At 32.3% G+C, this 26,736-nt stretch overlaps 1 protein-coding gene across 1 annotated transcript in view; it reads left to right on the forward strand.

The window, feature by feature from the left end:
- The window catches only part of LOC108729294 (uncharacterized), a 107,133-nt gene that overhangs the window by 74,806 nt on the left and 5,591 nt on the right, over positions 1–26,736 (forward strand). The window contains exons 4-5 of the mRNA XM_018458351.1: positions 16,160–16,282; positions 18,681–18,869. Coding sequence (XP_018313853.1) covers positions 16,160–16,282; positions 18,681–18,869 — 312 coding nt within the window. The remainder of the gene's footprint in view (positions 1–16,159; positions 16,283–18,680; positions 18,870–26,736) is intronic.

Raw genomic sequence — 26,736 nt, forward strand, 5'->3', positions numbered from 1 at the left:
TCGGCACCGATCGAGCGGCAGAATCCCTGCGAGGGCTATCACGCGCGCTGATAAATTGGAACGCGGACGATCGCGCGCGACCGGCACCCACCACGGATTCCGTTCGACGCGGTCGAAAAGTGCCAACCGCAATCGAGGAAACCTCACGGGCATTGTCTGGGCGACAGATTTTCATGCCCGTCGTGTTCCCTCACTTTCCGTCCTTCCGAATCCTGGCCCGTCCGCCTCCTGTTTAGCGCGATGAGTTATATTCACTCGGTAAAAGAACTATTGATTCGCGTTTATCCATCGAAGCGGATTTTAGATTAATTGACATCTCGCGCACATATTTTCACGTCCAATTCTCGAAATATAGGACAGAGCGAAATGTTGACGTTTTTGAAGATTAATTGTTTTAATACTATAACTGCTGATGGTCCATTTTTGATTCTGCTAAATTATTTCAATTTTTTTTCTTTGTTGTGTTAAATATATAATACAGAATATTGAAAACATGTGAATATAATATAAATAATTCTAACAGATACAGATAATAGCAAAATAACTTTTTATCGAAACTTTTTAACCGAAAAAAAATACTGAGAAAATAGTTTGATTATCGAGTCGGACGTATTTAAAATAACGTTTTATTTAACAAATGTATTTAAAATAAAATAAAGTTAATAGTTAATTAGTGTTTATTATTTTAAATAACTTCTTATGATATAATTTATTTTTAATTTTCTATTTTAAATATCGAAAAAAGGAAGAAGTTATTTAATTCTAATTAATGTTTTAAATAAATTTTACTGCTGGTTAATTTGATTGGATTTGGCTTTCTTTATTGAAATAAAAAAACCGCTGTTGTAAAGTGGCGATAGGCGATGCCTCTAATTACCTATGTCCGCGATGACTCGCGAATTAGCAGAATTAGAACATCTCGAATTAGCGGATTTAGAGTATCTACGCAAGTATTTTGTTTTGTGCTTCGACGTTCTTTGTTCTTAGTTTATTTTTGACTTCTAAATTCAAAGCAGCTGCTCCTCGTTTCTGTTGTGTATGTATAAGTTATATATTTCTTTATTTTTTCATATCTTTCTCATATTTATTATATATGTATAATATAGTTAAATATGTGAAACTATTTAATGTACATTCAAATAAAGGAAATCATAAAAAACTGTTTCGTATCTGAAATTTTTATTTAAAATATATATTTTTTATTTTATATTTTAAATAAGTTTTTGAAATCTGTTTTATATCGTTTTTATTTTAAATAAGACATATCAGTTATTTTATCGACCGTGCTGATTACATTAATTAGAATTCTAGTTGAGTCTATTATAATTCTAGTGGAGATAACCGGAATTCTGATTAATATGATACGAATCTCCTGGTTCATTTTCAATTCAACCATTCTCAGTGCAATGCAAGGATAGGAAATTATCAAATTGATACGTTCGGCGGTTCTATATCTGTAAAATAATCGATTGCGATTATACAATCTGCGTATCATAATACAAACATATTAAAATATTTATACACTGAAAAAAATTTCTGGTTGAAAATAGACAAATCAGAATTTTCTGGTTAAATTTATTAGAATTCTAGATAACAGAAATTCGGGTTGATACAATATTTCTGGTAAAATCTACTTAGGTAGAACTTTCATTTTTACCAGAATAATTATATCAATCAGAATTCCGATTATCTTAACTAGAATTCTAGTAGATTTAACCAGAAAATTCTGATTCGTCCATTTTCCACCAGAATTACTATTTAATCCAACCAGACCATTTTTCTCAATGTACTAGTCATTTCAAGAAAAGCTTACATAAATTGCGACGTGAGACGCTTCACCAAGCAGAATTCTTATTTTTTGAGATTGTCGTTAAATAAATATCGGAAATCGAGACAGCGGTGGAGGCAAAATATTTAGAAGCAAAGCAAGGAAACGACTTGCGTCTCTTAAAGAAACATATATCTGCACGATAAACATCCATCAGCGATGCATCGACGATCGCAAATACCTAAATGCGACGCTGAAATAACATGTACTTAGGTACAACGCGAGAAACGACAAAACGTCTGAAATCGCACGTGAGAATACCTTACTCGCAAACACTTTGGAACGCGTCTTCACGCGTGCGAGGCATTGCTGTCAGCACCGAGCGTGTAATCCGGTGAGACACTTAAGTACCTTGTCGCCAAGTCTCTCAATCTCAGCTCGAATAGTTAGCCGTCGCGTCCTCAGCGATTTCTCCCTTAACTTTCATCGCAGGGGATTCAGGATGGCAGCTACATGTGTCGACGCGAACAGCATGTCACTTTCTCGATAATATATACGGCGAAATGACGCGATGTTAACTGTTGTGCTCAAGTTACATACTGAAGGGTGACAAGACAAATTTCGCATCTGGGAATAAAGTAGACGCACAAAGTGCCGGACTTCTTATTCTTGGGATCTCGCGATATCGGGAAGTTCAAAAATTTTTGTTTCATCGTTCACATATTCTGTGCAACGCGGGGATGAAAGATGGGGGCGAAGAGCGCAATAGGGCGAAGAATTAATAACTTCATCTCTGGAGCGCGGCATTACAGCAGAAGGAAAGGAGGTCCCTTTTTCTTCGTGATTTCGATCGGAAGGATGATTCATGCACCATCGCGCACGACTTCCTCCGAGTGCCTCCATTTTCTTCTCGTCCGCGTGCCTCTCCTTATACCTCTTCACCCTCTCATTCCCATCGGGGGTCTTACGCTGCTCTCGCCTTCTTTTTTTTTTGCTCGACGAATTCAATTCTTGCCGCCATAGTGCGCGGACGCACTTTCAATCTTCCCCGATTTTTGCCGACATCGGGTAGCATTCGCATATCGATTTCGATGCACAGACACCCCCAAAAGCATTCGTTCTCCTCCTTTCAATATCACGCGCTTCCCGCGTCGTTTTTGTCCGTCGCGACCGGATGAGTCCCTGCATGTGATTCGAACCACGGATGAAGAACGCGTCGTCATATCAATCTCTTCCACCCGACCGCGGCCGGAAGTCGAGAATTATCGTCGGATGACGAAGACAGCAACGATGGTCTAAAATCGATTCATCCCTCTTAATCCTTCTTGATAATAAAAATTGTTTTGTTCAGAATATAAATATTGATCGTCATAAATGGTCATAAAATAATATAAATAAGAATCAATAAATTGAGAAGATTATCAATAATAATATATTAATTGAAATAAAGGAGAAGACATGTAAGAGAGCGGAAGTAGAAGTTGGATTATCTGCAACTTTAATGTTTCTTTCTGAACAATTCTTTTACTATTGCGATTTTCTTCATTTTTACCTTGTGACATTCTAATTTTTAAATTCTTAAATCATGGCTTATTAAATTTAATTTGAGTTTAATTATTGTAATTTATATATGATTAAAGAAAACTTTGTAAAGTCGAAATCAGTTTCGTTAATTATAATGTATTGGACATGTTAAATTTTATTCAATTTTTTACAACACCCTTTGTTTTGCTTGTCTTTGGACTTTTTTATATTATTATATTGATTATCAATTAGATTTATATATTTCCTTTACTTCGTACTATTCATATTTTTAAACTTAGGCTTAGAAAATTGCTAATATATTACTGAGTTTGTACAATCAAAATTGTAAAATTAAAAATGTATTTGTCTGTTTGGTGTAGTAATACACTATTAAATATATATATATATAGTTAAATACATGTATAGTTTTAAATTTAACCAATGTTTTAGTAATAAAATAACGATATATTGAGTATATCGGAGTTATTATATATAGGAGTTGCAGTGGCGACTTAAATTAGATTAAAAAAAATTTAATACTATATATTTAACAGAGTAGTTTTATAAAAGAGGAACATTTTTGAGGTTGAAATACTTTCTTATCAACGTATCGACAGACGATCGAGGCTAGAATAAAGACATTATTATCTATCTGACCCTTTTGTGTCAATGGTGTCTTATTTTCTACAGTTTTATTCACGCACGCTCTCGTACGATAATTCCCTACAATCACCGGCAGTTTCACTTTACCCGGCAATCTTCTCGTTTCACGGAATAGACGTGTCGATATCCTCAGCTTCTAGGTTTTGCCTTCGGCATAGAATTCGATGGATATTCAGAAGCACGTACAGCTGAGTTATATTTGAATGAAAGCTTCATCAATAAAACTGAACTCGTATTTTTTATTTACACATTAGTTATTCTTTTTATGCAAACATCACGCAAAAATTGAATTCGCCGTATGCTTACAAATCATGAAAGAGACATATTTGAAAATATGTTTTTATTAATTTTTATTAGTAAAATAAGAATAGTGTAAATTATACGTTTGCTGTAGTGCCAGTATATCGTGTTCAGTACGTTTGCGTTTCAATTCATGTAATTTTTGTTAATAGCTGACGAGTGTGACCAACTCGGAGAAATATCAATTTCGAAGAGCTTTTGTAAGCACTTTCGATATGACGTCTAAGCACTTTTTCTCGACAGAGTTGTAAAAAGAATACGCGGAAATTTCGTTTTAAATAAAAGAAAAACTATTTTAAAAATTAGCCATTGCAAAATAAAAATCTTCATTCCTTTCGCCTTATTCATTAACATCCTTAATTTCATTTTTTAAATTTATATAAATATTATTATTTTTATTTTATAAATATTATTATAATCAATGTCGTAAAAATTATAGAAATAAATATGTATAAGTATATATAGAGTGTCCCAAAATTCGCGAATCAAAACATTACAGCAAAAGTTTTCAAAAAATTAAATAAAAAGTTATAATCTTTATGTATATAATATATATTTTCTTTTTTTTAATTATAAGTCTTATCATTAGAGTCCTAATTACATTTCTCTCAAAATATTTAATTAATTATCTTTTCTCAAAGTTGAATATTATTAAAATTTAGAGAGAGGCAATCGCAATCATATTTCTCATCTCAATCGGGAAGCGTGTCATTTACGGTATATACCCGTTTGCAAATGAGACGATGATTTCCCAGACTTGATTTCAGCAAATTGCGCAGTAACCAGCTTCGTGTAATAACGGATGAGACCCTAGCGGTACTGGTTTCCCCAACACGGTACAAGGGATGAATGCGCAGTAATATGTCGCGTTTAGTGTATGTGCACGAAAAGTTTTGTCATTCGGCGAAACTTCGTTGAAATGGACGATGTAGGGCAAACCGCCGATGAAATTTAATCAACGATACACTCCACCATTCCGCGCTCGCGGTTTACAAGTGCACTGATATCAAAGATAATACGTTTATATCATCGTTTATGTTAATAGAATAAACCATTAGAACATAAACGATTATTAATTAAATGTATACTGTAGAATTTCCATTTTATAGTTATATAAAATACGATTTAATTATATTTTTGAGTCAATAAATTCGCCCGATGTTTCTCATTTCATTTGTTTTTTCAATATATAAAATATACATAGAGATATTTTTATCGGAATTAAACAGTGATATTGTTGCCTTATTGTGTGTTTTCCTTTATAGTTTTTAATAATTTCAATAAAATTTATTTGGAATAAAAGCTCTATTCTATCTAGCGCTTTTATAAACGTATATGTATGTAGGTTAGATTAAAATAAAACTAGTAAATTTATAAAGAAATGAAAGTAGAACGGGGATACAAATAGAAACTATTATTTTGAAGCAAAGGCATTCAATTTTAAATTTTATGCGATATTCTAATTATATTCTCTAATTTTGTAATCTTATTATTCTCATTACTTGAGATGTCAAATTATTACTTCAGCACAAAATGCGAACTATATAAAATTACTACTGTCTATTTGTAATTTTATAAAAAAAAGAACTATTTAGCATATTTCTGTATGAAGAAATTTGAGTTAATCGTGACGTCGTGCATACATTTAGCAATGCGTATTGTTACAGAATTAAATTCGACGTTGGAAAAAATATAATATATACGTACTATACTCCTAGGATTTTATTTTGTGAAAATGTATCGACTAAATTGGACATGCGGTCTGTATAAATTGCGCCTGAAACCGTTAATACCTTTAAAATCCATGTAATCTCTACAGAAAACCATCCGCATTTATTTTTGCCGGTGAAGCAAAAGCTCTCGATTCGACGGCTTTGAAAAAGTTCGTGTGCTCAGGATTCGTATAGAACGAATCAATCCGATAGAAAAAAGTAATTTCTCTTTGTTTCAACAATAAATATCAGAATGCGGACAAGAGAGGATGAAATCACGCTACTGCGCTGGTCGAGCGAGTAACGTCAGACTTGGAGAGCGATTCTAAGGATTCTGATGAAGATCCTTAGCTTTACCGGTCCTCACTTCGATTTAATTGACTGTGTCTCGGTAGGATTATTCGTAGGATTTCGGTTCGCCCGCTTTAATCTACACATTAAAGTCAATCCAGGTCTATGCCCGACATTGACATAAAACGTACACGGAGCTGTAGCTTGTAGACATTTCCATTACGGCTAGAATAGATCGATACAAAGGCAATCATTATGGCGCTAGATCTCGTAGCTTAACCCTTCTATTTGAAACTATCCTATGCAATTAATTAATGAAAGTGCTTCGATTAACTTACTGTTTTCTACTTTGATTGTAAATTTTCGAGAAGACACTAAAAGTTTAAACAGAATCCAGTTCTTTAAATTCTAGATTTGTGTTAGTCTTTTCGAAAGAAACTATTGTCTTAAAATTATATTTACGAAAATTGCAAAAATTTTAATTATTGAAAAAATTAAACTTTAATAAATTAACAGCGAAAGAAAGAATTTTGCAATTAAATTAATTCCTTTTAATAGTACAAATAAATAATTATTAAAGTATTAATGTATATCTGTTATTTATATAATTTCAAAAAAGTAAACTTAATTAAATATTTTCTATGACGATAAGGATAAATATAAATTCACGCGACAGTCATAGTCGAGACAGGATACGTCGAGACTTGATCCCTCACCGCTGTAATTTATTCTAGATTATTATTTACGCGTAGATGCCCAATGCTGGTTAAATGCAAATGCTCTTGGAACGATAAAGCCTGCGTTTGACACGCCCTTTATTTTAGACGCAAGCGTGGAAGCGCAAGATGTCAGACACGTTCAATCATCCGCGGACATTAACCCCCGGACTGCCGGTTCACGGTTGTTGCACCTCGCAATTCGTTGCACCGGGAGCGCCCTATCACATGTAACGTTACAGACACGCGATGCATTTTATGAATGAAACCAGCTCGTACAGGTTTATGCGGGGCCCCGACTAAAGCTATGGCTTTCGTAGAGAAAAGTACGCGATTCACTTGAAACGGCGGTTCTCTTTCTTTCTCCCTTTTACGACTGCACCAAACTGCGATATTGACTTTTGCCTGCCCTTCCGAGAGCCATTCCGCATTGTTTCTCCAAGGGTTTCCGCGAGGGCGATTCTTGTAATATTTACGTTGCCTCGCAACGACACCCTTGGTTCGCAAGTGACAGTTTTAAACGTCATCTTTAAAGCAACGGGCGAGAAATGAGCGAGTCGATTCGAAGAAGCATTTTACCTTGCAAGAGCCTCTCTCTCTTAAACTCGATTGTTTTATAATAATATTTACCAAGCATAACGATATACAGATACCACCTGACAAGAAAGAATTTACGCAAGAAATGCATTAAAACTGTGCTGAGTCAAACTAAATTTAAATCGTAAAAAGGCAATGAAAAGGTAGAATCGAATCATTTTGTTATGTCAGATTGTTTCCCGCTATGTAAAAAATCAAATAAAAAAAGATAGAAATCATTTCAAGATCTTATAGAATGCAAACCCGATAAAAAATTGTTCATGTATGAATATGTATAAACATACATAAATATTCATAAATATGTATAATCATATATGAAATATATCCATAGCTATACATATTCATACATCCTTCTTTCTTTTGTAAAATTATTTTTTAGTGTAATAGAAATAATAGTAATGATTTTTTCTAAAACAAATAGTGTGAAAATTACCCTTTTAATTATTTTTAATGTTTTCACATTATTATTATTATTTCTATTACAATAAAAACTAATTTTACAAATAAGGATGTATGAACGTGTATATGGACATATTTCATATATGTTTATACATATTTATGAATATTTGTGTATGTTTATACATATTTATACATATTCATGCATGAAAAATTTTACCAGGAAATTGAATTTCTCTTCCTTTATCAGTTTTTGTTTCATATAAAAACAGAGTGAAATTATTGCCAAGTAAAATTTTAGATGATGGCATTAAAATCAATTTTGTTGAAACTTAATTACTGTCTTGAAATTGATAATAGTGGCGAACTTTAACGAAGCGGCCCATAATAGACGACGCAACGAACAATTTTGAGGCAACCAGCGCGAAAAGGAAATTCATTAGCACACTCACGCCTTTAAGGCTCTTCACGCGAGCTTCTCGTACCTTAAGAGGTTCGATCCCACCCGACCTTGTTCAGGTTCGCGTCTTGTAATGCTATTACGAGGTATGTCCCGGGATCATTCGATCGAGAATTCACGATGCGTTTTAACGGCCGTAAAAGGAGGAGCGTTTGACAACGCTAAGTTTACTATAGCACGCTTCTTATGGTGGTAATAGAGTGAAGGAAGGGAATTAGGGACTTTGAGGGAGAAACGACGGCGAAATAAACACCGCGGGCACGTGTATGTGGTGCAACCGCGCGTGCACCAAGGGTGCTCATCCCTTGTGTTCACGCTCGCGTGAGCATGCGCGCGTTGCTTGAGGTGATCGTGCACGAGATTGAACGAGGAATTAGGATGTGAAGGGTAGGAGGAAGCCGATTTCCATACGGATGGTTCCCACACATGCCTTGTACACGTTCACATTCTGTGCCACCCTCTTGCCCCTTGCGTCCTTCTTTGTCGTGGTTTCTTGTTAGTGGTTCAGGAACGTAACTTAGTTTCCAAAGCACAAATTACTACAGCCATTATTGAATATGATTGACTTTCCGTTAATTAATCTTTAAAGCTGTACAGATAAAATATTTTTATTTAAAACAGATTCTATTATTGTAACTTTCACTTAAATAAAAACGATTTACTACAATATAAATGTGCAAACTATTTGCGAGAAACGACGGTTTCAATATAGACATTCTAATCAATATATATTAATTAATAAATATTCTTTTAATCAATAAATAATATATTAACTCTTAAATATTTTTAAAAAATTTCCCCTTGATTCTCAAGGAATTCAGTTTAATATTTTAATTATTTAAGCTATTTCAGTTTTAATATTTTAATTATTTAAGCTATTTCCTGCCAATGTTACGACGCTATTATGATCTCCTTTCTGTTCTACCTTATTGTTCCTCGTCCTTTGCCCCACGTAACTTCACAAGCCAGAATTTCGCCCCAGCGATATAAGCAAATAATGTGTTTATGCATTTGCATGATGCTTCCGTAACGCGAACCACCCCAGCGAAGCTCGTTGTGTAGAACGGCGAGGTACGAGACGAGGCGTATTTGTAATCCGAAACCGCCGAGTCCCGGTCGGCACCCACCGTCGGAATAGATTTTACGTCCATGGAACGCGCGATTACACGTCGTTGCGAAATTAATAGGCATGCATTCGAACGCGAACATGTTTCATCGTCCATCGTCAGTATATCTCACAATCTCGTCTTCAACTTACTTTCAATAAAGCACGAAAATCTTCCGTTGAAAAAGAAATAAACGATAAATACGAACAGACTTAACAGATAAAAAACTAGTGTGATGAAATATAATGTGTTAAATGGTACTAAACGATGTATTAAAAACAATGTATCAAATTAATTGAATGCAAATATATATAATCTGTTTATTAAAGTATATTATTAAGTAATCTATCGTTATTGCTGTAGGCGATACTGAATTTCTACATGGACGCTTTATTTTTATCGCGTCCGTCCGCTATTTGAATAAATTTCTAGCAATTTATTTTCTTGTTGATTATAGTGGAAAGTGATTTATTAAACAATTTTTTTGCCAATAAAAAATTTCCGTGCTAAAGCAGTTAATACATTATGTATACGGATAAAATGTGGTGTCGCAAAGTCATCGGGCTTACAAAATGCTGTAATAGTTTTTAAAGCATCATGCATTAATCAAATGTAAATAGGGCAATGATTGAAAGATAATGTCATCGTATCACGATGGTGTATGTACTTCTACTATTGTGCGTTGGAACACGCTACTTTCTAGTGAATTTTTCATCAACCAACTACACATATGAAAGAACTATTTCGCAGAATAGACACACTAAGTGTCTAAAGATTTAACTAATAGATACAGACATGCAAATAGCCATCAAAATAATTACACAGGAATCTCAAGCATGATGAACAATATTATAAAAAGCTTTGAAATTTTAATAACCAGTCTGAGCGGCCTACATAATTATTTTAATAATCCAACAAATTATCTAGTCAAATTTTTACATACTTCAACGAAGCAGTCCTTTCCGTGTATCATACCATATTTGATAAAAGTTATGTATTTAAACATTTTCTTTGGAAAATTCTCAAACATTTTTGCTATTTGAAATAAAAGACAAATATATAGCGTATGTAACATCGGGTTCATCGATCTCGATGGAATGCATCACTATTGTAGTAACAGGATCTTGGGATTATCGTCATTATCATCATTAACGTCATCCAGCGTTATCAACATAAGCGTGTGTCGCTTACGGCTTAACAGTAACATGCAATCCTCCTCAATCTCTGACTTTGGTCTTACGAGTAGATTGTCACACGGATAAGATTAACAATAACAATAAATGTGGAGCAAAACGGTAGGCGCAATATAAGAAAGCTAAGCTGTCTCCTTCTCTCATTTCTCACACAATCTAAATTGATCTGGAATATTTTCCAATATACATTTCAATTGTGTTAGAATAAAAAATTAACTTATAAATCAAATATCACGTAAAAAGTTTTCTCTGAAAATTTAAATAAGTAGATTTAACGGCTGATGTATAAGATCTCTCTAAAAAGTTCGGAGACTGAATTCAGGAAAAATCAAGAAATGAAGATATATAAATTTTATTAATGAAAACTTTCATCTAGTTCTTTCCGACCTCAATGAACTATTCAGAATGTTCTTTCAATAGTTGGAAGCTTTTAACAGTAATCATCTTTCAAAATAGTCTTCAATACGCTCGTTTTGAAAGCTATTTTGAAGTCAATTTACCTGGATGTTCAGAATGTCATTAAAACAATTATTTACGTTAAAGAAAGCGATTAATATTGTATTGATTTTGGATTTTCGCCTTCATTTTGATCAGTTTTGCTTCCCCTGAGAACCCAGGTTTGAAACAAAATTCCCTTGAGATCAACTTCAGGTTTAAAATCAAAATATTTCAAAATGCGAATCGGGGGTTAGCTAACTCCCATGTTTGAAACATCTGACAACAGCCCGCTGTTCCATTACGAAAATTTTTACAAGGGAATATCTAACAAAACCCACCCAGTGAAAAACATCGCACATGTCGAATATGTTAGTACTGAAAGGTGCCGTAGTTGCCAGAAAAATGGCAACACTTGTGACACTCCTACCGAAAATTTTTCCATCAACCAGAGAGCTTCGTTCCAAAGCCAGACTTTCCGGCTGAAAATCAAAGAAGTGACAACCGTGATGACAGTGTTATGATTTTACGTATGGAACAATACAAATGAATTCCAAGGCTACGCATCAGCTTATTGTGTTAAAAAAAACATTTAAAATATTTTATATTTGTTAAATTTTTGGTAACTTGAATGTAATTAGTTTATTTTCGAATTTAGAACGTAATTACAGTCCATTAGTTCCGCATTTTTAGCCCGGTCGTGTCGTCAATGTAGGGTAATGCAACATTTTGTTTCAAGCCCGACGACAAGTTTGCGCGTAAAGTGCAAAAAAGATCGGCCTGCATGTTTCAGTATGCGTAAACGGACCCGTCCACAGCGTCACCCTTACTAATGACATTGGCAAAACACGAAAACGTTCGTAATGCACGGACAGACTCGTAAAAAGTTTATGGGACATAATCACCCAGAGAAAGAAAATTAAATTTAATATTGGATAATACGATATCGCTTAAATTCATTATTTGCATTATAAATCTCTGGAATATCTTTTACTTTCACAAAAATATAACTACGAGAATTTCAATCTAATATTTAAACGTCTGCTTTTAATTTAAGAACTACATCATTGTACTTTAAATTAAAATAGAATTCTCTCTGTAAAACTGTAATATTTATAAAACGTCTGAAGTGTCGTATTCGATTAAAAGTTATACTGTATCTTTTATTATCGTGTAATAAAGTCACAAAATACGTCACAGATTGCGGAATTGCATGTCTCTCAAAAGATTACAGAAATCTTTTTCGATATAAGTTGGCATGCCACCTCCACGTGCTTTCGCATGCAAGTGTTATATCTCACGACAGAATTTAATGAGGTCCTCCCTACAGGCGAGAGGTAAATTCCGCTTTAGTTTTAACAGCCCGATGGAAATTATCTCTTCGATATTTTATCTCTTTATTTAATAACATAATTAATTTAATATTTTTATTTCTACGCGTCAAATACACTCACACTCTCCTCCCATCTGCCTACTAAAAATTCAAATGCAGATGTAGTTATAAAATACTTGCATATTTTGTAAATTTTTAAACTTTGTTATAAATTTTGGTTTTCAATTTAGAATGATTTCCAAATAGATAAGTTTAGAAATAATAAAAAATAGCGTTTATAAAAAAAATTTCACACATTAATTATATTAAGATAACAATAAATTAAAAAAATAATTATTTTAAGGACTCCTTCAATTAATAGAATACAAAATAAATATAGATTCACGAGGCGTTAGTCTTCTAAAGAATTAATTAAATTTATTTATATATTTATATTATTGTATTTTATTTTTTTTGCGCAATTTAGTTCTATAGCGCCGACTCCTAACGCCTCGTGAATCTATATTTATTTTTTATTCTATATTTAGATATCTTTTTCTTGCGTACATTGTTAGATATCAAAGAAGCAATGATCCAATCCCATAAGTTAAATAATATTTTATTATTTTTAACTTTCATATGTATCAAAATATAAATCAATCCATTTCTGTAATTAGTTTCAAAGTAAAGAACGTTTATATTAACGTGTGCACTTAATAAATAATAAATTAAATTTAATGAAATATAATACATTCTCTTGCATTAATTATTTAATTCCATTGTCGTAGTTAAATTAACGATATATTAAGTAGAAGCAGTAGCGACCTGAAATGATAAAAAATAACTCAAATTTGATATAATTTGACATTATAAATTTAACAATGTATATTCTGAACTTCGGATTTAAATACATTGTAACTATTCATGTAAGAGATTACTACGTCAAACTGTTTCGAGAATGCACTTAAGAATGCACGCATAAAAAGTCTACATCCCTCTGTTCTTTGTGGGAATGGAAGCGAGCAAACTTCACAGGTACCACGTGCATTTCCATTCTCAGTACATACATGTACGAATCTACCGAGCCTATAAGCTTGTGCAAATGTGAATACACGCGCGTGTCAATGTGCATAACACTTGGTATTACTGCACATCAGCGGTGCAGCGTGACTGCGCATCCGTTTGCTTAGCTACGACTGTTAATTTCGTCGGCATATTGAGCATATTTGAGCGTGTATACGGTGTCTACCGTCCAACGTTAAATGATTGGCCAATCCGAGAGGTTAAACATTGACTCTCTCGCGGATGTCCATACATACAGTTGTTCTTGTGTCACCTTCCTCTCACTTTCTCTCTCACGTTAACGTTACGTACGAAAGTGATTGTCACCCAGTAATTATCATGCATTTACAATTATTAATATTAAACGATAATCTCGATGAATCCCGTAAAGAGCGGGATTATTTCACTTTAGAATGTCATACGAAAATTCTAAAATACGTAGTCCAGCGTGGAATAAAATAGTTCCCGCTGTTAAACGTTATTATTCTTGGATCACCTTTTTGCCAGAACGTTAATAAAAACTTCGCAAATGGCAGCAAATCATGAAAGTTCAGATAGAAAGGAAGGAATTTCAACTGTTAAATTACATGAAATTACATATGACCGTCTGTGTGCCTTTTTGTCGCACGTCCTATCCTTTCGAATCGTCGTCGATCCTTTTATTACCTTCTCTGCGATTTCAGAAGCTCTCGAAGAGTTATAATTGCCAGAGTGAGAAAGAACGCGGAAAATCGCTGTCTTCACCGCCCAACATGAGCTTTTTCACGATCGGTGAAACTTATCACTTGTTATTACTCGCATTCCACGGATTGGTTCGTAATTAGACCAGATGCTTCGAGAATTACGACGATTCGACGTCCAAGAATGCGTCAGAAATGCTCTTTCCGCTCGATCGAAAATCGCTTTAAAGCGTAAATACCAAATATTTGGAATACCGTTATTGTAAAGCATGAAACAGTTTCATATTTAATTATTAATTCTATGTTATCGCAAAATTAAAGCAAAATATATATGCTACTAATTTTGTAATGTACAGAAATTGTATAATATTAATATAATAAAAGGCTAAATTTATAAGAGACAAATCGCAGTTTATAAGAAACAATAGATTTTCTTTTATTATACAACCAGCTGAGAAAGCAAACATTAATAAGTGTATTGATCCTTTATGAATTAAATTCTGAACAAACAATTTAATTTGCAGTATGCATGCATACTAAAAATACGTTTATAGAAACACAAAATTTCATTAACAAAAAAGTAAATTTATCAAAATCATTAGCTTAATGCCTCAATTCAAGTTTTGACTGATCCTCGTAATTGAATAGCGTGCGCGCGAATTTGTCTTCAAATGTATCTTCAAATTCGTCGTTATAATTACATCAACAGTTGCTTTTATATTCACACGGGATCGAGGCTAATTTTCCCGCGAAGTGATAGTTAAATTATGATCGCTAGTAATTTTATATTAAATAGCACGATGGACTGTAACTCGGCAGATGACCGATATTCAAATTGCATGCCAGCTAATTAATCGTATCAGCTGGCAATCTCGTCAGACATCTCATTAAATTTGTTCTTTGTAACCGCCATTGGATGTGCACAGACATTTCGTTCATTAAACTATAATGTACTTACGACTCGAAGCGATCTGGATTTGTTTCGTTCCATTTAAATGTATATCAAGTGCAGTTTAAATTTTAAATTATCCTCCTTTTAGCTAATGTACTTTCTCTTTTGAATAAAATAAAGAAAAGTTCTAAAAACTAAAGAACAAAATTAAATGTACTTTGAGAAGAAAATCAGAAATGAATTTTTGTCCAATTGATCTCTAATATTGAAAATGTTAGTGAAGCTTTTTTTTTTCAAAGACATTTACAATATAGAGAAAAAAGAGAAATGTAAATTATTAAAAATAAAATTTTCTCCTCTGTTTCTTTCACTTTTTAAATTTTCCAATTTAAATGCGTTTTATATATACATATATAAATATAAAATAAATAAATATATAATTATGTATAATTTATTTTCAATTCTCAAAATTTTCAGTATAAAGAAAATAATTTCTCTCATAAATAATTTAATCATATCATTGTACATATATTATTATAGTTTCTCTTACAATTAATCATAAAATTATTTCCATCCCTTGAAACTTTCAGTTGTAAAAAACTTATTTTTAAAAAATAATCACGTGTATAACGCCACAAATATTTACCTTATGAAAAATTACGTGAAACATTATACGAAAAGGTCTTGCACATTCTCAAAATAGTCTGTCATTGAAGTTCCGTCATGCATAGGAGAGGACTTGCCTCGAGCTCGAGAGGTGCACAACCCTTCGACGAGGTCATTTTCCATATACAATGGATAAAGAAAATATATCATGTCTTGTTCACTGTAAATAGCTTTCAATGTATAACAGTAATTAAACTGTCACGAGTCTCGTATATTTATTAGATAGACTCGGATAAGAGATGCAAATAGGATATAATATAACATTTTTCCAAATAGAATATGACAGAATAAATTCACGCAAAACACAACAAGAATGTTTATTTAAAAAAATTAAGTTATGAAAATATTTCTTCCGTGCATTAATAAATATTCTATCATTCTTGTAGAGCACACCTGCAAAGATTTTCGATGCACTCAGAATGAATTCTGCATCGAGACGGATCTCCTTTGTGACGGCGTGAATCACTGCGGCGACGGATCTGATGAGGCCACTTCCACCCTTTGTGCCAGTAAGTTCTAGTTACAAGTTTATTTTTTCGGAACTTAATCCTTAACAATTTTAAGTATACACAGAAATTAACATTCACAATGTCTTCCAATCAGGTCTTAAAAATTAATCTTGCAGATATTATAGAATCAAAATATTTAAAAGATAATTTATATTTTATAATCTCCCTATTTTGCTAGAAGAGTCATCATCGTTAGACGTTCATTCATGACGTTCCATTATTACTTTGAATGCTAATAATTAGCACTATAGATGGTAATAACATACGTAGTTAACATAAAATCAATATGTTCGTCATCAAGTCATATAATATATCAAGGAACTATGTGTACATATCTTTTGAGACACGCTATATTTAACGAGTAAAGCGATTTAGATCATAAAGATATAATCTCACATGATTTAGTATGGTTAGTCATGCAGTAGTTTTAAATAACGAAAACGTAAAACGTTTTACAAATATATTATACCATCAAAAGTTAATCGTACATAATTTTAATTCGGGATGAAATGGTTAAAATGAGATAAATTTGTACAATTCGTAAATCACATTTACAGAAATGGTTTTATGAAACATAATGTGCGAGTGTACGTATTGTGTGTCGATAATAATTTTATTTATTAAATAAATAAAATGAATTTCACGTCATTTATAGAAAGTTAGATTTAATTTCTTTGGATAAATAAAAACTCAGAGTTTTCATTTTTTCTCACTTCGTGAATAACTGCAATCATACATCCAATGATTTATCAAATGCTTCATAATGGAAAAACGTAACAATTCCCCTTATTTTTATACGTACATGAAAATTGTTATTTTGTGGGAGAGAAATGATTGCGAATGCGCGCGAACTAAATTTACATAACATTTACGTTAATGGTTGACACACAGCACGCATGCGTCAACATCTGAAGAGGTTAATTGCCATATATTCATTACATATCCAAGAGTAACTCGCAACAGCGGCAGAGTAAATTACAAACTTGTCGCATAATACTCGCGCTTGCAGGAATTTAGTATATCTACTGATATTTTGTTAATTCGCCATGTTCCTATCACAATTTTCGACTGCAATTAGCAAACATTCGTACAACTCGTGATTATATAACGAGCAATATCATGTACCTTGATTTCAAATAATTTTTAAATACGAGTAACATAATACAACAACTTTACCATAATTCTGTAACAATTTTAGAAATTTTCGAAATTTATTATTTATATATTTTATGCAGTTTCCTCTATTATTTTATGCACCGCATTTTGTGCTTTATAAATAATAAAGCAACCACTATACCATTTACTTTATCATTATCGCAACGATCATTAATTTATACCAAAAATTAACATTGTCCATAAAGGTTTTTATTATTCGCGTTATTAACGGATATCGTGCCCTACAAAGGTAAAACATGAAGTAGGGGAGACCGGGGTCAGTAAACTATAGGGGTAAGTAGAATAATCGAGGCTATGTTATAAACAAATCGCGCGAGACACGCGTAAACCCGTCTGAGCACGCAGCAGCGACTGCCGCTCAGTCTGCTGTAACATCTCGTTACTAACACATCTATGATAGAAGTTACGCTACAATTTTAAAAAATTGTACACTAAGTAAACATTTTTATTCTTAAAGTTTTTGTTTTATACAATAGTATATAATTGTCTGAGATATTTTATTTCCATTTAGATATAGTAAGTGTAGTTCTTACTTAATAAAGTCCAACAGATTTTTTTTGTTTATCTATTTTGTTTATCTAATAATATTAAAATATTATTAGATAGTCAAATGTATGTAGTAACTGGCGTAGAATTCATTTTTTGAGTCTCTTAATTTCGTCTGTAAAAATTTGAAACTGAAAAATGAGTCTACTATCTCCGGTCTCTTCTACGTGTTGTTATATCGATTTCCTGATTCCGACGAAAAGTGCACGCGTGTCAGGTTAGATACTTTGATGAACGCGCTTAATTATTAAGTGTTTGAACTTCAATATGAAGTTTGCTCTATTGTTTTTTACTTTTTTCTTTATCGTCTTTACAGCGTAAGACGCTGTTTATTATAAACTAAGAATTTCTTTTTTAATAAAAATTAATAAAAATCAAAACTGTGTAGATATCTCATTTTATAAAGTTAATTAAAATTATGGGAGATGATAATATTGTTACGTAACTTTTATCATGAAATTCTCTCACTTGTTTAAATATTTTTTTCACATTTTTTATAATCATGGCTTTAATTTATAAATTAATTAATTTGGTAAACTTTACAGAATTGTTGCCCTGCGTTTTTCCCCTTTTATGTATGTCAGTTTCATTATATTTCGATCGATTTAAAACGCGTCTCTCGTTTAAAAGTTTAACTTTTCTTTTCATTAATTCCATGTTTCCATTATAACTACAGATTCCGAGGCGTCGACGATCCTAGGCATGCAGACTACTTGGTTCGCCATCGCCCTTGTTTTTCTGATACTCAGCATGGGCGGCCTGGTAACGGCGGCGGTTCTCTGCTTTTGCAGGCAGCGTGTTCCTACCCCGAGGCACCCCCATAACGCGCACAATGCTCAGTCTCATCCCCCAGTCAGCTTCCCATGTGAGTCACAAAAAACCACCCTTACACGTACACGATCGATTCGCTTCGTTGTCGCTGTCGCTGCAACCACTCGTCGGTTGCAACCTTCCTAATGTTAGCCACTCGTTTTCTTTATATGTGGTTTTACTTTGCGTACTGTTACTTCAAAATACGGGGAGAGAACTTTTTCATTCTCCGGTTGTATAATGTCGTTACTCTGAACAACAGTATTCTATAATGATACTATCGCACGATAACATGTAAAAATAATTTTTGTAAGTTGAATGATCGATGTTAATTGCTTTTATTGACTGCAAAGCTCTAAGTTTTCCAGAATATTTTAATGCAGATATTATACATGTCGATACTAATTCTTAGGAAACATAATCGTCAATTGCATGAGACAGCTAATTTCGAGAATTAAGAAAATGACATTTGTGGATATTTTTAAATATACATAATATACTTAGGAAGAAGCAACTTCCTTTTTATCATAAAAAATTGTATTTAATTATTTAAAAAATGGAAAGTTAAAACACAACTGCAAAAAACAAAGTTTAAACGTTCATAAATCACCGTATAAAATATTTTAAAATCACATTTTTCAATCTTTATTACATTTCTTTTTCTTTACATCAAATATGTATTTATGGTAATTCTGTTTCCATGTAACACAGACTACATTAATAGTTATAAAATTAATTAATTTTCCTCTGAGTATGTTAGCAAGCGCATTTAGCCGATTTGCTACAAAGTTGCGCCCTGCACGGGTCGAGCCAATGATCAAAGGACGCACGCGTTCGCGATTACGGGCATAAAATATTCATTTATTTATACTATCACACGTGCACATCAGAGCACCATTATGTCTCACCATCATTATATTACGTGGAAAAGAGGTCATAAACGTCGGTACGTTATTCCTGACCAGTTCGATATAAAACATTACGTATCTATTAGCACGTTCTTCTAAACAAACGTTTTAAAATATCATTTTATCAGAAGTCGATATCGTTTTTCATAAATTAATAACTTATCAGTGGCATTTCATTGGTAATTGAATGGAATGGTATAATATTATATTTAGCATTATATCTAAGGCATTTTACTAATTCTTCGTTTCACAATCAAGAATATATATTTAACTCTCTCTCTCTCTCTTTGAATATTTTATCGTAAAAAAGTGTCTTTATTTTTAGTAAATGCTTTTTACTTTACAAATAAATGTTTTAAAAATATTTATATTCTGTCGATTACAAGTGGAAATTAGATCGACAAGAATAAATCAAGTACGAGAAGGAATTCTATTTTCGGTCAAAGCGAATCTTAATGCTTCTCTTACCTGATTTTTTATTCTTATCGATTTAATTGCTATTTATAATTATTTATACACGTCTCATTGAAAAATGACACATTCTATCATTAGGTGTTCACTATTGCAACAAATATCTTTACTTCGAAGACAAATTGATAAAACGCTTGTTCCGAATATAGTTGGAAAAATTCAAAAATTCAAATTCTGGCTGAAATAATATTTTTTATAATAAATTCTTGAAGATCCTTATTAACCATTATTAAGATAAAAGTCAATATAATTTGTAATGTTACTTTCAGTTTCAATTTATCATTGCATTTCAAGTCGAATCGGCGCGCAATTTATATAGAACTGAAAATTATGTTTATATAGAACTAAAATTTGTAAATCTACATCTAAATATTATTAAGATCAAGATAGGCTTTGGCCAAAAATAAGATTTTTTTCTTATTTGTGTGTGTGTGTGTGTGTGTGGGTGTGTGTGTGTGTGTGTGATGTTATATTAACTTTATTATTGCATATTAACTATAAACATATATAAAGTGATATGTGTTGTATCTAGATTCTTGTGTATTGTATGTTAATTAATATGTAATATACGTTATCTATCAGCACTATTGTGGATTAACAGCGAATTACATATAATAACGAAGGATTGCTCCGAATTCGGAATTATGACGATATAATTACAATTTACGAAATGTTCCATTATCATGCACTGTCATTTTGCGTTGCGTGCTGATACTCGATTATGCTGATCTCAATTGAACACCCCGTATGTAGTATTTACTTTTCATTTGATTGCGTAGCGGTTTACCTCGTACTTCTACACGTCATCTCGTTCCATGACAACGATTCTAATTAATTAATTTAATTAGATTTGACAGATGCATTTGAATCCGCATCTGTCAATCAAATATTCGTGGTTGACCATTTAATTCGTTTGCGGACGGAAGATTAAATAACACTCGCGATTATTCAAAATGTTTCTCGACTTCATTATTTACGTAATTTAATTATGTTGAATTCTTGTTGCACATCAAATAATAGTTTCTTGATCTGAGATAAATTTCTTTATTGTCGGCCAGTCTTCAAAAATAACTATATATACACTTTCTATTATAAACTGTTAAAAACAAACTAGATGTGAAACAAAATTTATTAAAATATATGCGGCTTCTCTTTGAAAATCTTTCACTTTTACTATAATCTTCAAATTTTTCTTTCCCGCCAAAATTTATTACGGAATTAGTACTAAATACTAACGATTATTCACAAGATTATGCAAATGCAGAGAACAGTAATCTTTATGCTACATAAAATATAATCAGATTTGTGTTCTCTATTTATGCATATGCGAGTTATACATTTAAATAATACGTTTTCACAATATAAATTAATCATGCAGCGAATCGCGTTATTATTATCGACATCTTGTCTTTCTAGCTGCGCTTGATGTCTCAGATTTTTTTCTACACATAAGAAATTTACTCTTTCAGTGTAAAAACTGTTCCTTCTTTATCTTCATACAAGCAGCGCCCTGCTTTTTAAGTATATAAATAAAACATGTAATGAGGACAAACATCTCATGGCGCGAATTCATGACATTGCTACGCGATCTTGCGACCTTTCGATATAGAACAAAGCCGGCCTAAATATCTGCGGTCAGCGCTGAATTAATCAGGAACCATCGACGCGATTGAATCCCACTCGCTACTATAATTAAACAATGAGATGATCGATAGACCATTGCGATATTCCACCGCTTACAACGGCGTCCGTTACTTATTTACGCATAACTGCTATTGCATATCGGCGGCTTCGACGGCGCAACGAAATTAGAGTGGAGGCAGATGCAAAAAAAAAAGGAAAAACGAGCATTGGTGTTTTCATTAAGCGATCGCCATACCGTCGTTCGGTCCACTCGCGCTCGTTTCATAATATCGTTTGGCTTTCTGCGATTTCAATCGGCTAGCATTTCCAACGCGCGGTATCGCGATGTTTGCCGCAATTCCATTCGGTGTATTGCTGTTGTTTTTTGGTCCCACGGTAATCGATAGCAAATAGCGCGTGCCTCGCGGCTTGTTCGTCCCATTTGTTTATTGCTATTACTAACTACGAGAATCGAGAAAGAGGATGGGAGAGGAGGAGAGAGAGAGAGAGAGAGAGAGAGAGAGAGAGAGAGAGAGAGTGGAACTCGCGTTTAAATTAGTTTAATATACGAGTCGAGAGTCTATACATCTCTGCCTCTCTGGCTGCGTCGCGTTGGAAATTCGATTATCCGAAACAAACGGTAGACGAGCACGACGGATAATTAATTCCTGGAGAAATGCGCGTTTTCGGCTGATTAATGGAACAACGTCTGTCTCCGCGAGCGTAGTTTTGCACACACAGGTAGTACGAACCTTAAGTGATACATTTTCGGCGGATTATTGATGCGCGGACTATCGACGATAGTGCTATAACGCGCGTTAAGTAGAATCCAGTAATGAGCACGCGAACGCGAACAAACGTGAATGAACAACTTGTTTCACTGAGTGACGGCGTTATTCGCATTGAAGCAAATTCACTCGCATTTGTTCGCGTTTAATTGCTCGATCTAAATCCGGTTTTGTACACGGAGAGAATTATCTCTTAAAATCAGTGTTGGATAGTATCTCTATACATGTATCTAGGATACATGTATGGAGATACATTTTGTATATCTAACCTGTATCTGAAGTACATTCAAATTCGAGTATTTGTATCTGGATAAAAAGTCACAGCATCTAAATTGATTTTCAAATTTTTCAAATACATTTCCTCAGCATAGTCATAATTCTATTTTATGTATGATCGTTGATTGATTCCATTCCGCAGAAAAAAGCAGCTTTGCTATTGCAAAATTCTATAACATGATTGGTCTTTCTTTTAGTTCCTCACTGAATCTAAATGCAAATCAGTCATATTAAAGAATTTTACAGTTACCCAACTGCTTTTTCTGCTGAACGCAACCAGTGATCTTAGATTGTGGAATTTCTAAAGCATGTATAATTAAGCTGGAAACACGATGTTCGAAGCATTTTTAGTTTATAAAACTATGAGTAATGATGAATAATATCGTCTTATAATTCTTATTCTAAATCGTTTTACGATAATTATAAATTTTTTCAATTATCTAAATGTAACAAAAATGAATGAATAAATGATTCATTTAATAACTAATACATTTTTTACACATTATCATTATTACAATAAAATTAATGTAAAAGTATCTGAAATGTATCTGAAGATACTTTTAAAGTATATGATATCTGAAAATATATACATTTTAATATATCTATATCTGTATCTAGATAAATTTTCGTACATATAACTGTATTTAGATAAATTTTAAGAGTATCTTACCTATCACTGCTTAAAATTTATGCTAAAAATATGATAGTCGTGGTATAATATTTTAAAGACTTTTATTATGCATTTCAGTAAAATTAATCAGATTTGTTTTACATTTTATTGTAGTTTTATTAATGAATGAGAGAAATTTACATAAAATTCTTCAAAATACAATGTTGTCTCAGAATTACCATATTTTCAGAGTAGACTAAGAAAAAATTTTCTCCGTGTATAAATAATTAATTTGTGTTTTACGCTCATTGATCGAAATTAAATCGACACCTAAAAAAAGAAAATAATTTTTAAAAATAACTTTGATACTCTATCTATAAAGTGCAATAAAGCGTTTTCATTTGTTAAATTTAGTCTTCCTAAATGGCAAATATCATATGTATTTTAAAATTTTATCTAAAATTATTCAAATTTATATTTAAATAAGATGATCAGATCTGTGTTCATCAATTTGTGTTATAAATATGATGTCTCCTTACATCTTAATAAGATTTGTTTGATCAATCATCGGTACTTTTGCCTGGTACTTTTTTGCGAATCAATAATTTGGTTTTAGTTTTAGTTGATATTAAAATAAAATTAAAAGATTTTGCTGATAATTTTTATATCAGAAATGGGAAAAATAGAAATGTTTCACGTTATACCAATAATTAAAAAATATTTTCAGAGTTTCAGATTTTCCTAAAAATTATAACTTTAAGAGTTCTATTGAAAAGTATGTGACTCCAGGTTATAATTTATAACAAAACGTTAATAATTTTTATATAAGACTTTATTTAATTAACTGTATGTACAATTAATATACATCTATATTCTTATATTAATTTATTATATATAGACTATATACAATTAATTTATATAAGATTATATATATAAGGCTACATAGATAATTTTTATAACGAAAACATAAAGCTAGCAATTAATAATATTTTCAAATCATTTTGATTGCCAGATTATATTTAATTGCCAGAACTCTTTTCGAGTTATACAAAAATTCTGAAATTTTTGGAAAAGGGCCAAAATTCTATCAATTATATCGAAATTCTAAAAATAGAGTGCTACCTTCGCAGAGATGAAAGCGAAACTGTGTGAGCGAAGAAGACTGCTGCTACGTCGTCATCCCGATTTAATGGAGCGCGTCGGCCTGATAACACGACCGTCGCTTGCGTATTCCAAGATTTATTAGCGACGCGCGTAACAGAGAGATTTTTTTAATAGCGTGTTTCGAATATGGTAAACGCTAACGTCGCAACAAATCGGGAGTACGATAAGTCTAATGAAAAAACTGCAAATTCACATAGTTATGTATTTCAATGTCTGCCGCATTAAAAGAGTACTGTAAACGTTCTTTAATTTCTATTCTCTCTCTCTCTCTCTCTCTCTCTTTCACTTTTAGTTACGTTTGAATTATTCGCGACACAGAAATTAAGACATCTTTTAATCTTCGATCGAGCTCTCTCTTTCCACGTTATGTTTTCCAATTCCTTTGAAGTATATTATCAATCGGAATTTTCTCTCATAACTCAATACTGTTTCATTGAAATTAAAATTATAAAACACATAAAACAGAAAAAAATTAATGACTTTTAATGTTTTATTTTGATATTACCAAAGTAACATTTAAAAAAATATTCTTCTATTATCTTTTTGTTTTTACTGTTCATTTCATATAATGTTTTAGATATGAATATAGTAATTATTTCCTAATCAAATATGAAGTCTGTACAAAAAAGTGGCAAACGATGTTCTTTTCACGGTAAATTTTTACGGGATATGTATTTCTGATAAATACTCGCCCTACGAAATACACATTTTGCGATTGTATCAGTCAATGGCATCATGCGCGTTGCACCTGCACCGCCCATGCAGATATTTATACATCGATGCAGCAATTTCGTCTCACCTACTGCCGTTTCGTCGAATTTCGACCGATTTACTCGAGCCAATCACGTTTCCGTTCAAAAATGATTTGAGAATAAAAATCGAATAATTTCGTAAGTCGTAATAACTAAATGGAAATTTTAATTTTAAATATAGACGTGAATTTAATTTGAAATAAAAATTTATGTATCACGATCCGATTAAACCTCGTGACGTATCTGCTGACGCATCCTGTGCATATCGAAGAGCAAAGGTATTCAAAATGCATAATACGATTCTACATTGCAATCAATCCAAATACAACACGAATTGAAAATCGAGATCGACATCGAGATCGACACATCTGAGTTCGGCGAAAGTAATAATAAATTGAAATAATATAGTGAGTTTTGTATTACAATTCGGGGTAAATGTCCAAAATAAATGTATCATAAATACTAGTAAATGTACTAAAAAATTCGTGAAATATTTTTCATAACATCTCTACAGATATTATGACCTTTTACGGAGAAAATTGTACACGTTCAAATAAAATTTGCGAGCAAACGAGAAATACTCAACGTTTAAATTTCACTTGATATTTCACAAATTTTCTTTCGAAATAACATAAATTTTTCATTATAATCATTTTTTATACACTGAATGATTTTTACAAAAACAAAATTATATCAATGAGAAACTTATCTCACATTTGTATCAAGAAAACAGTAAGGTATCGTCAAGAAAGTTTAAAATAACTTGCTATCGTAAAATAATAAGAAATAATATATTGTATTCTAGAAATTGGAGAAAGTATAACAGCAAAAGGAGAGAATATCTATTTACAGATGTTCCAATATATCGTGTCTGTCTCTTACAGAATAAATGTCGATATCTCATACCTTAACTAAAAGTTTTGCATGTGCACTCTTGTTATGATATTCTACTATCTCGGGAATACAGAGGAGAATATAGAATAAATGGAAGCAAAAGATACATCATTGGGGCTTTGGCTTTGGTCCAAAAAAGACTCGACAACTTCGTCGATGGTGTTCCGACCGACTGCAAAAATAGAAAAATACGCTTCCTCGTTCTCTGTTCTGCAACTCGTTTATGTATGTTTTAATAATAAATAGCTGTAACAGAGTTTGTAACTGAATACGCGATAATTAATAAGTGATACTTAAAATTCGGAACGATAAAACGCGATGAGAAAGATGAGCAATCACAAAATATCACGAAGCATCATCAAGTTTTTAACAGCAGATTAATGAAATAACGTCGAAATACAATGATTCGCATGTGCAAAATGATATTTGTATTCGC

Source organism: Mycetomoellerius zeteki, unplaced genomic scaffold (assembly GCF_001594055.1).
Source record: "Mycetomoellerius zeteki isolate Tzet28-1 unplaced genomic scaffold, Tzet1.0 scaffold72, whole genome shotgun sequence".
Classification (NCBI taxonomy): Eukaryota; Metazoa; Arthropoda; class Insecta; order Hymenoptera; family Formicidae; genus Mycetomoellerius; species Mycetomoellerius zeteki.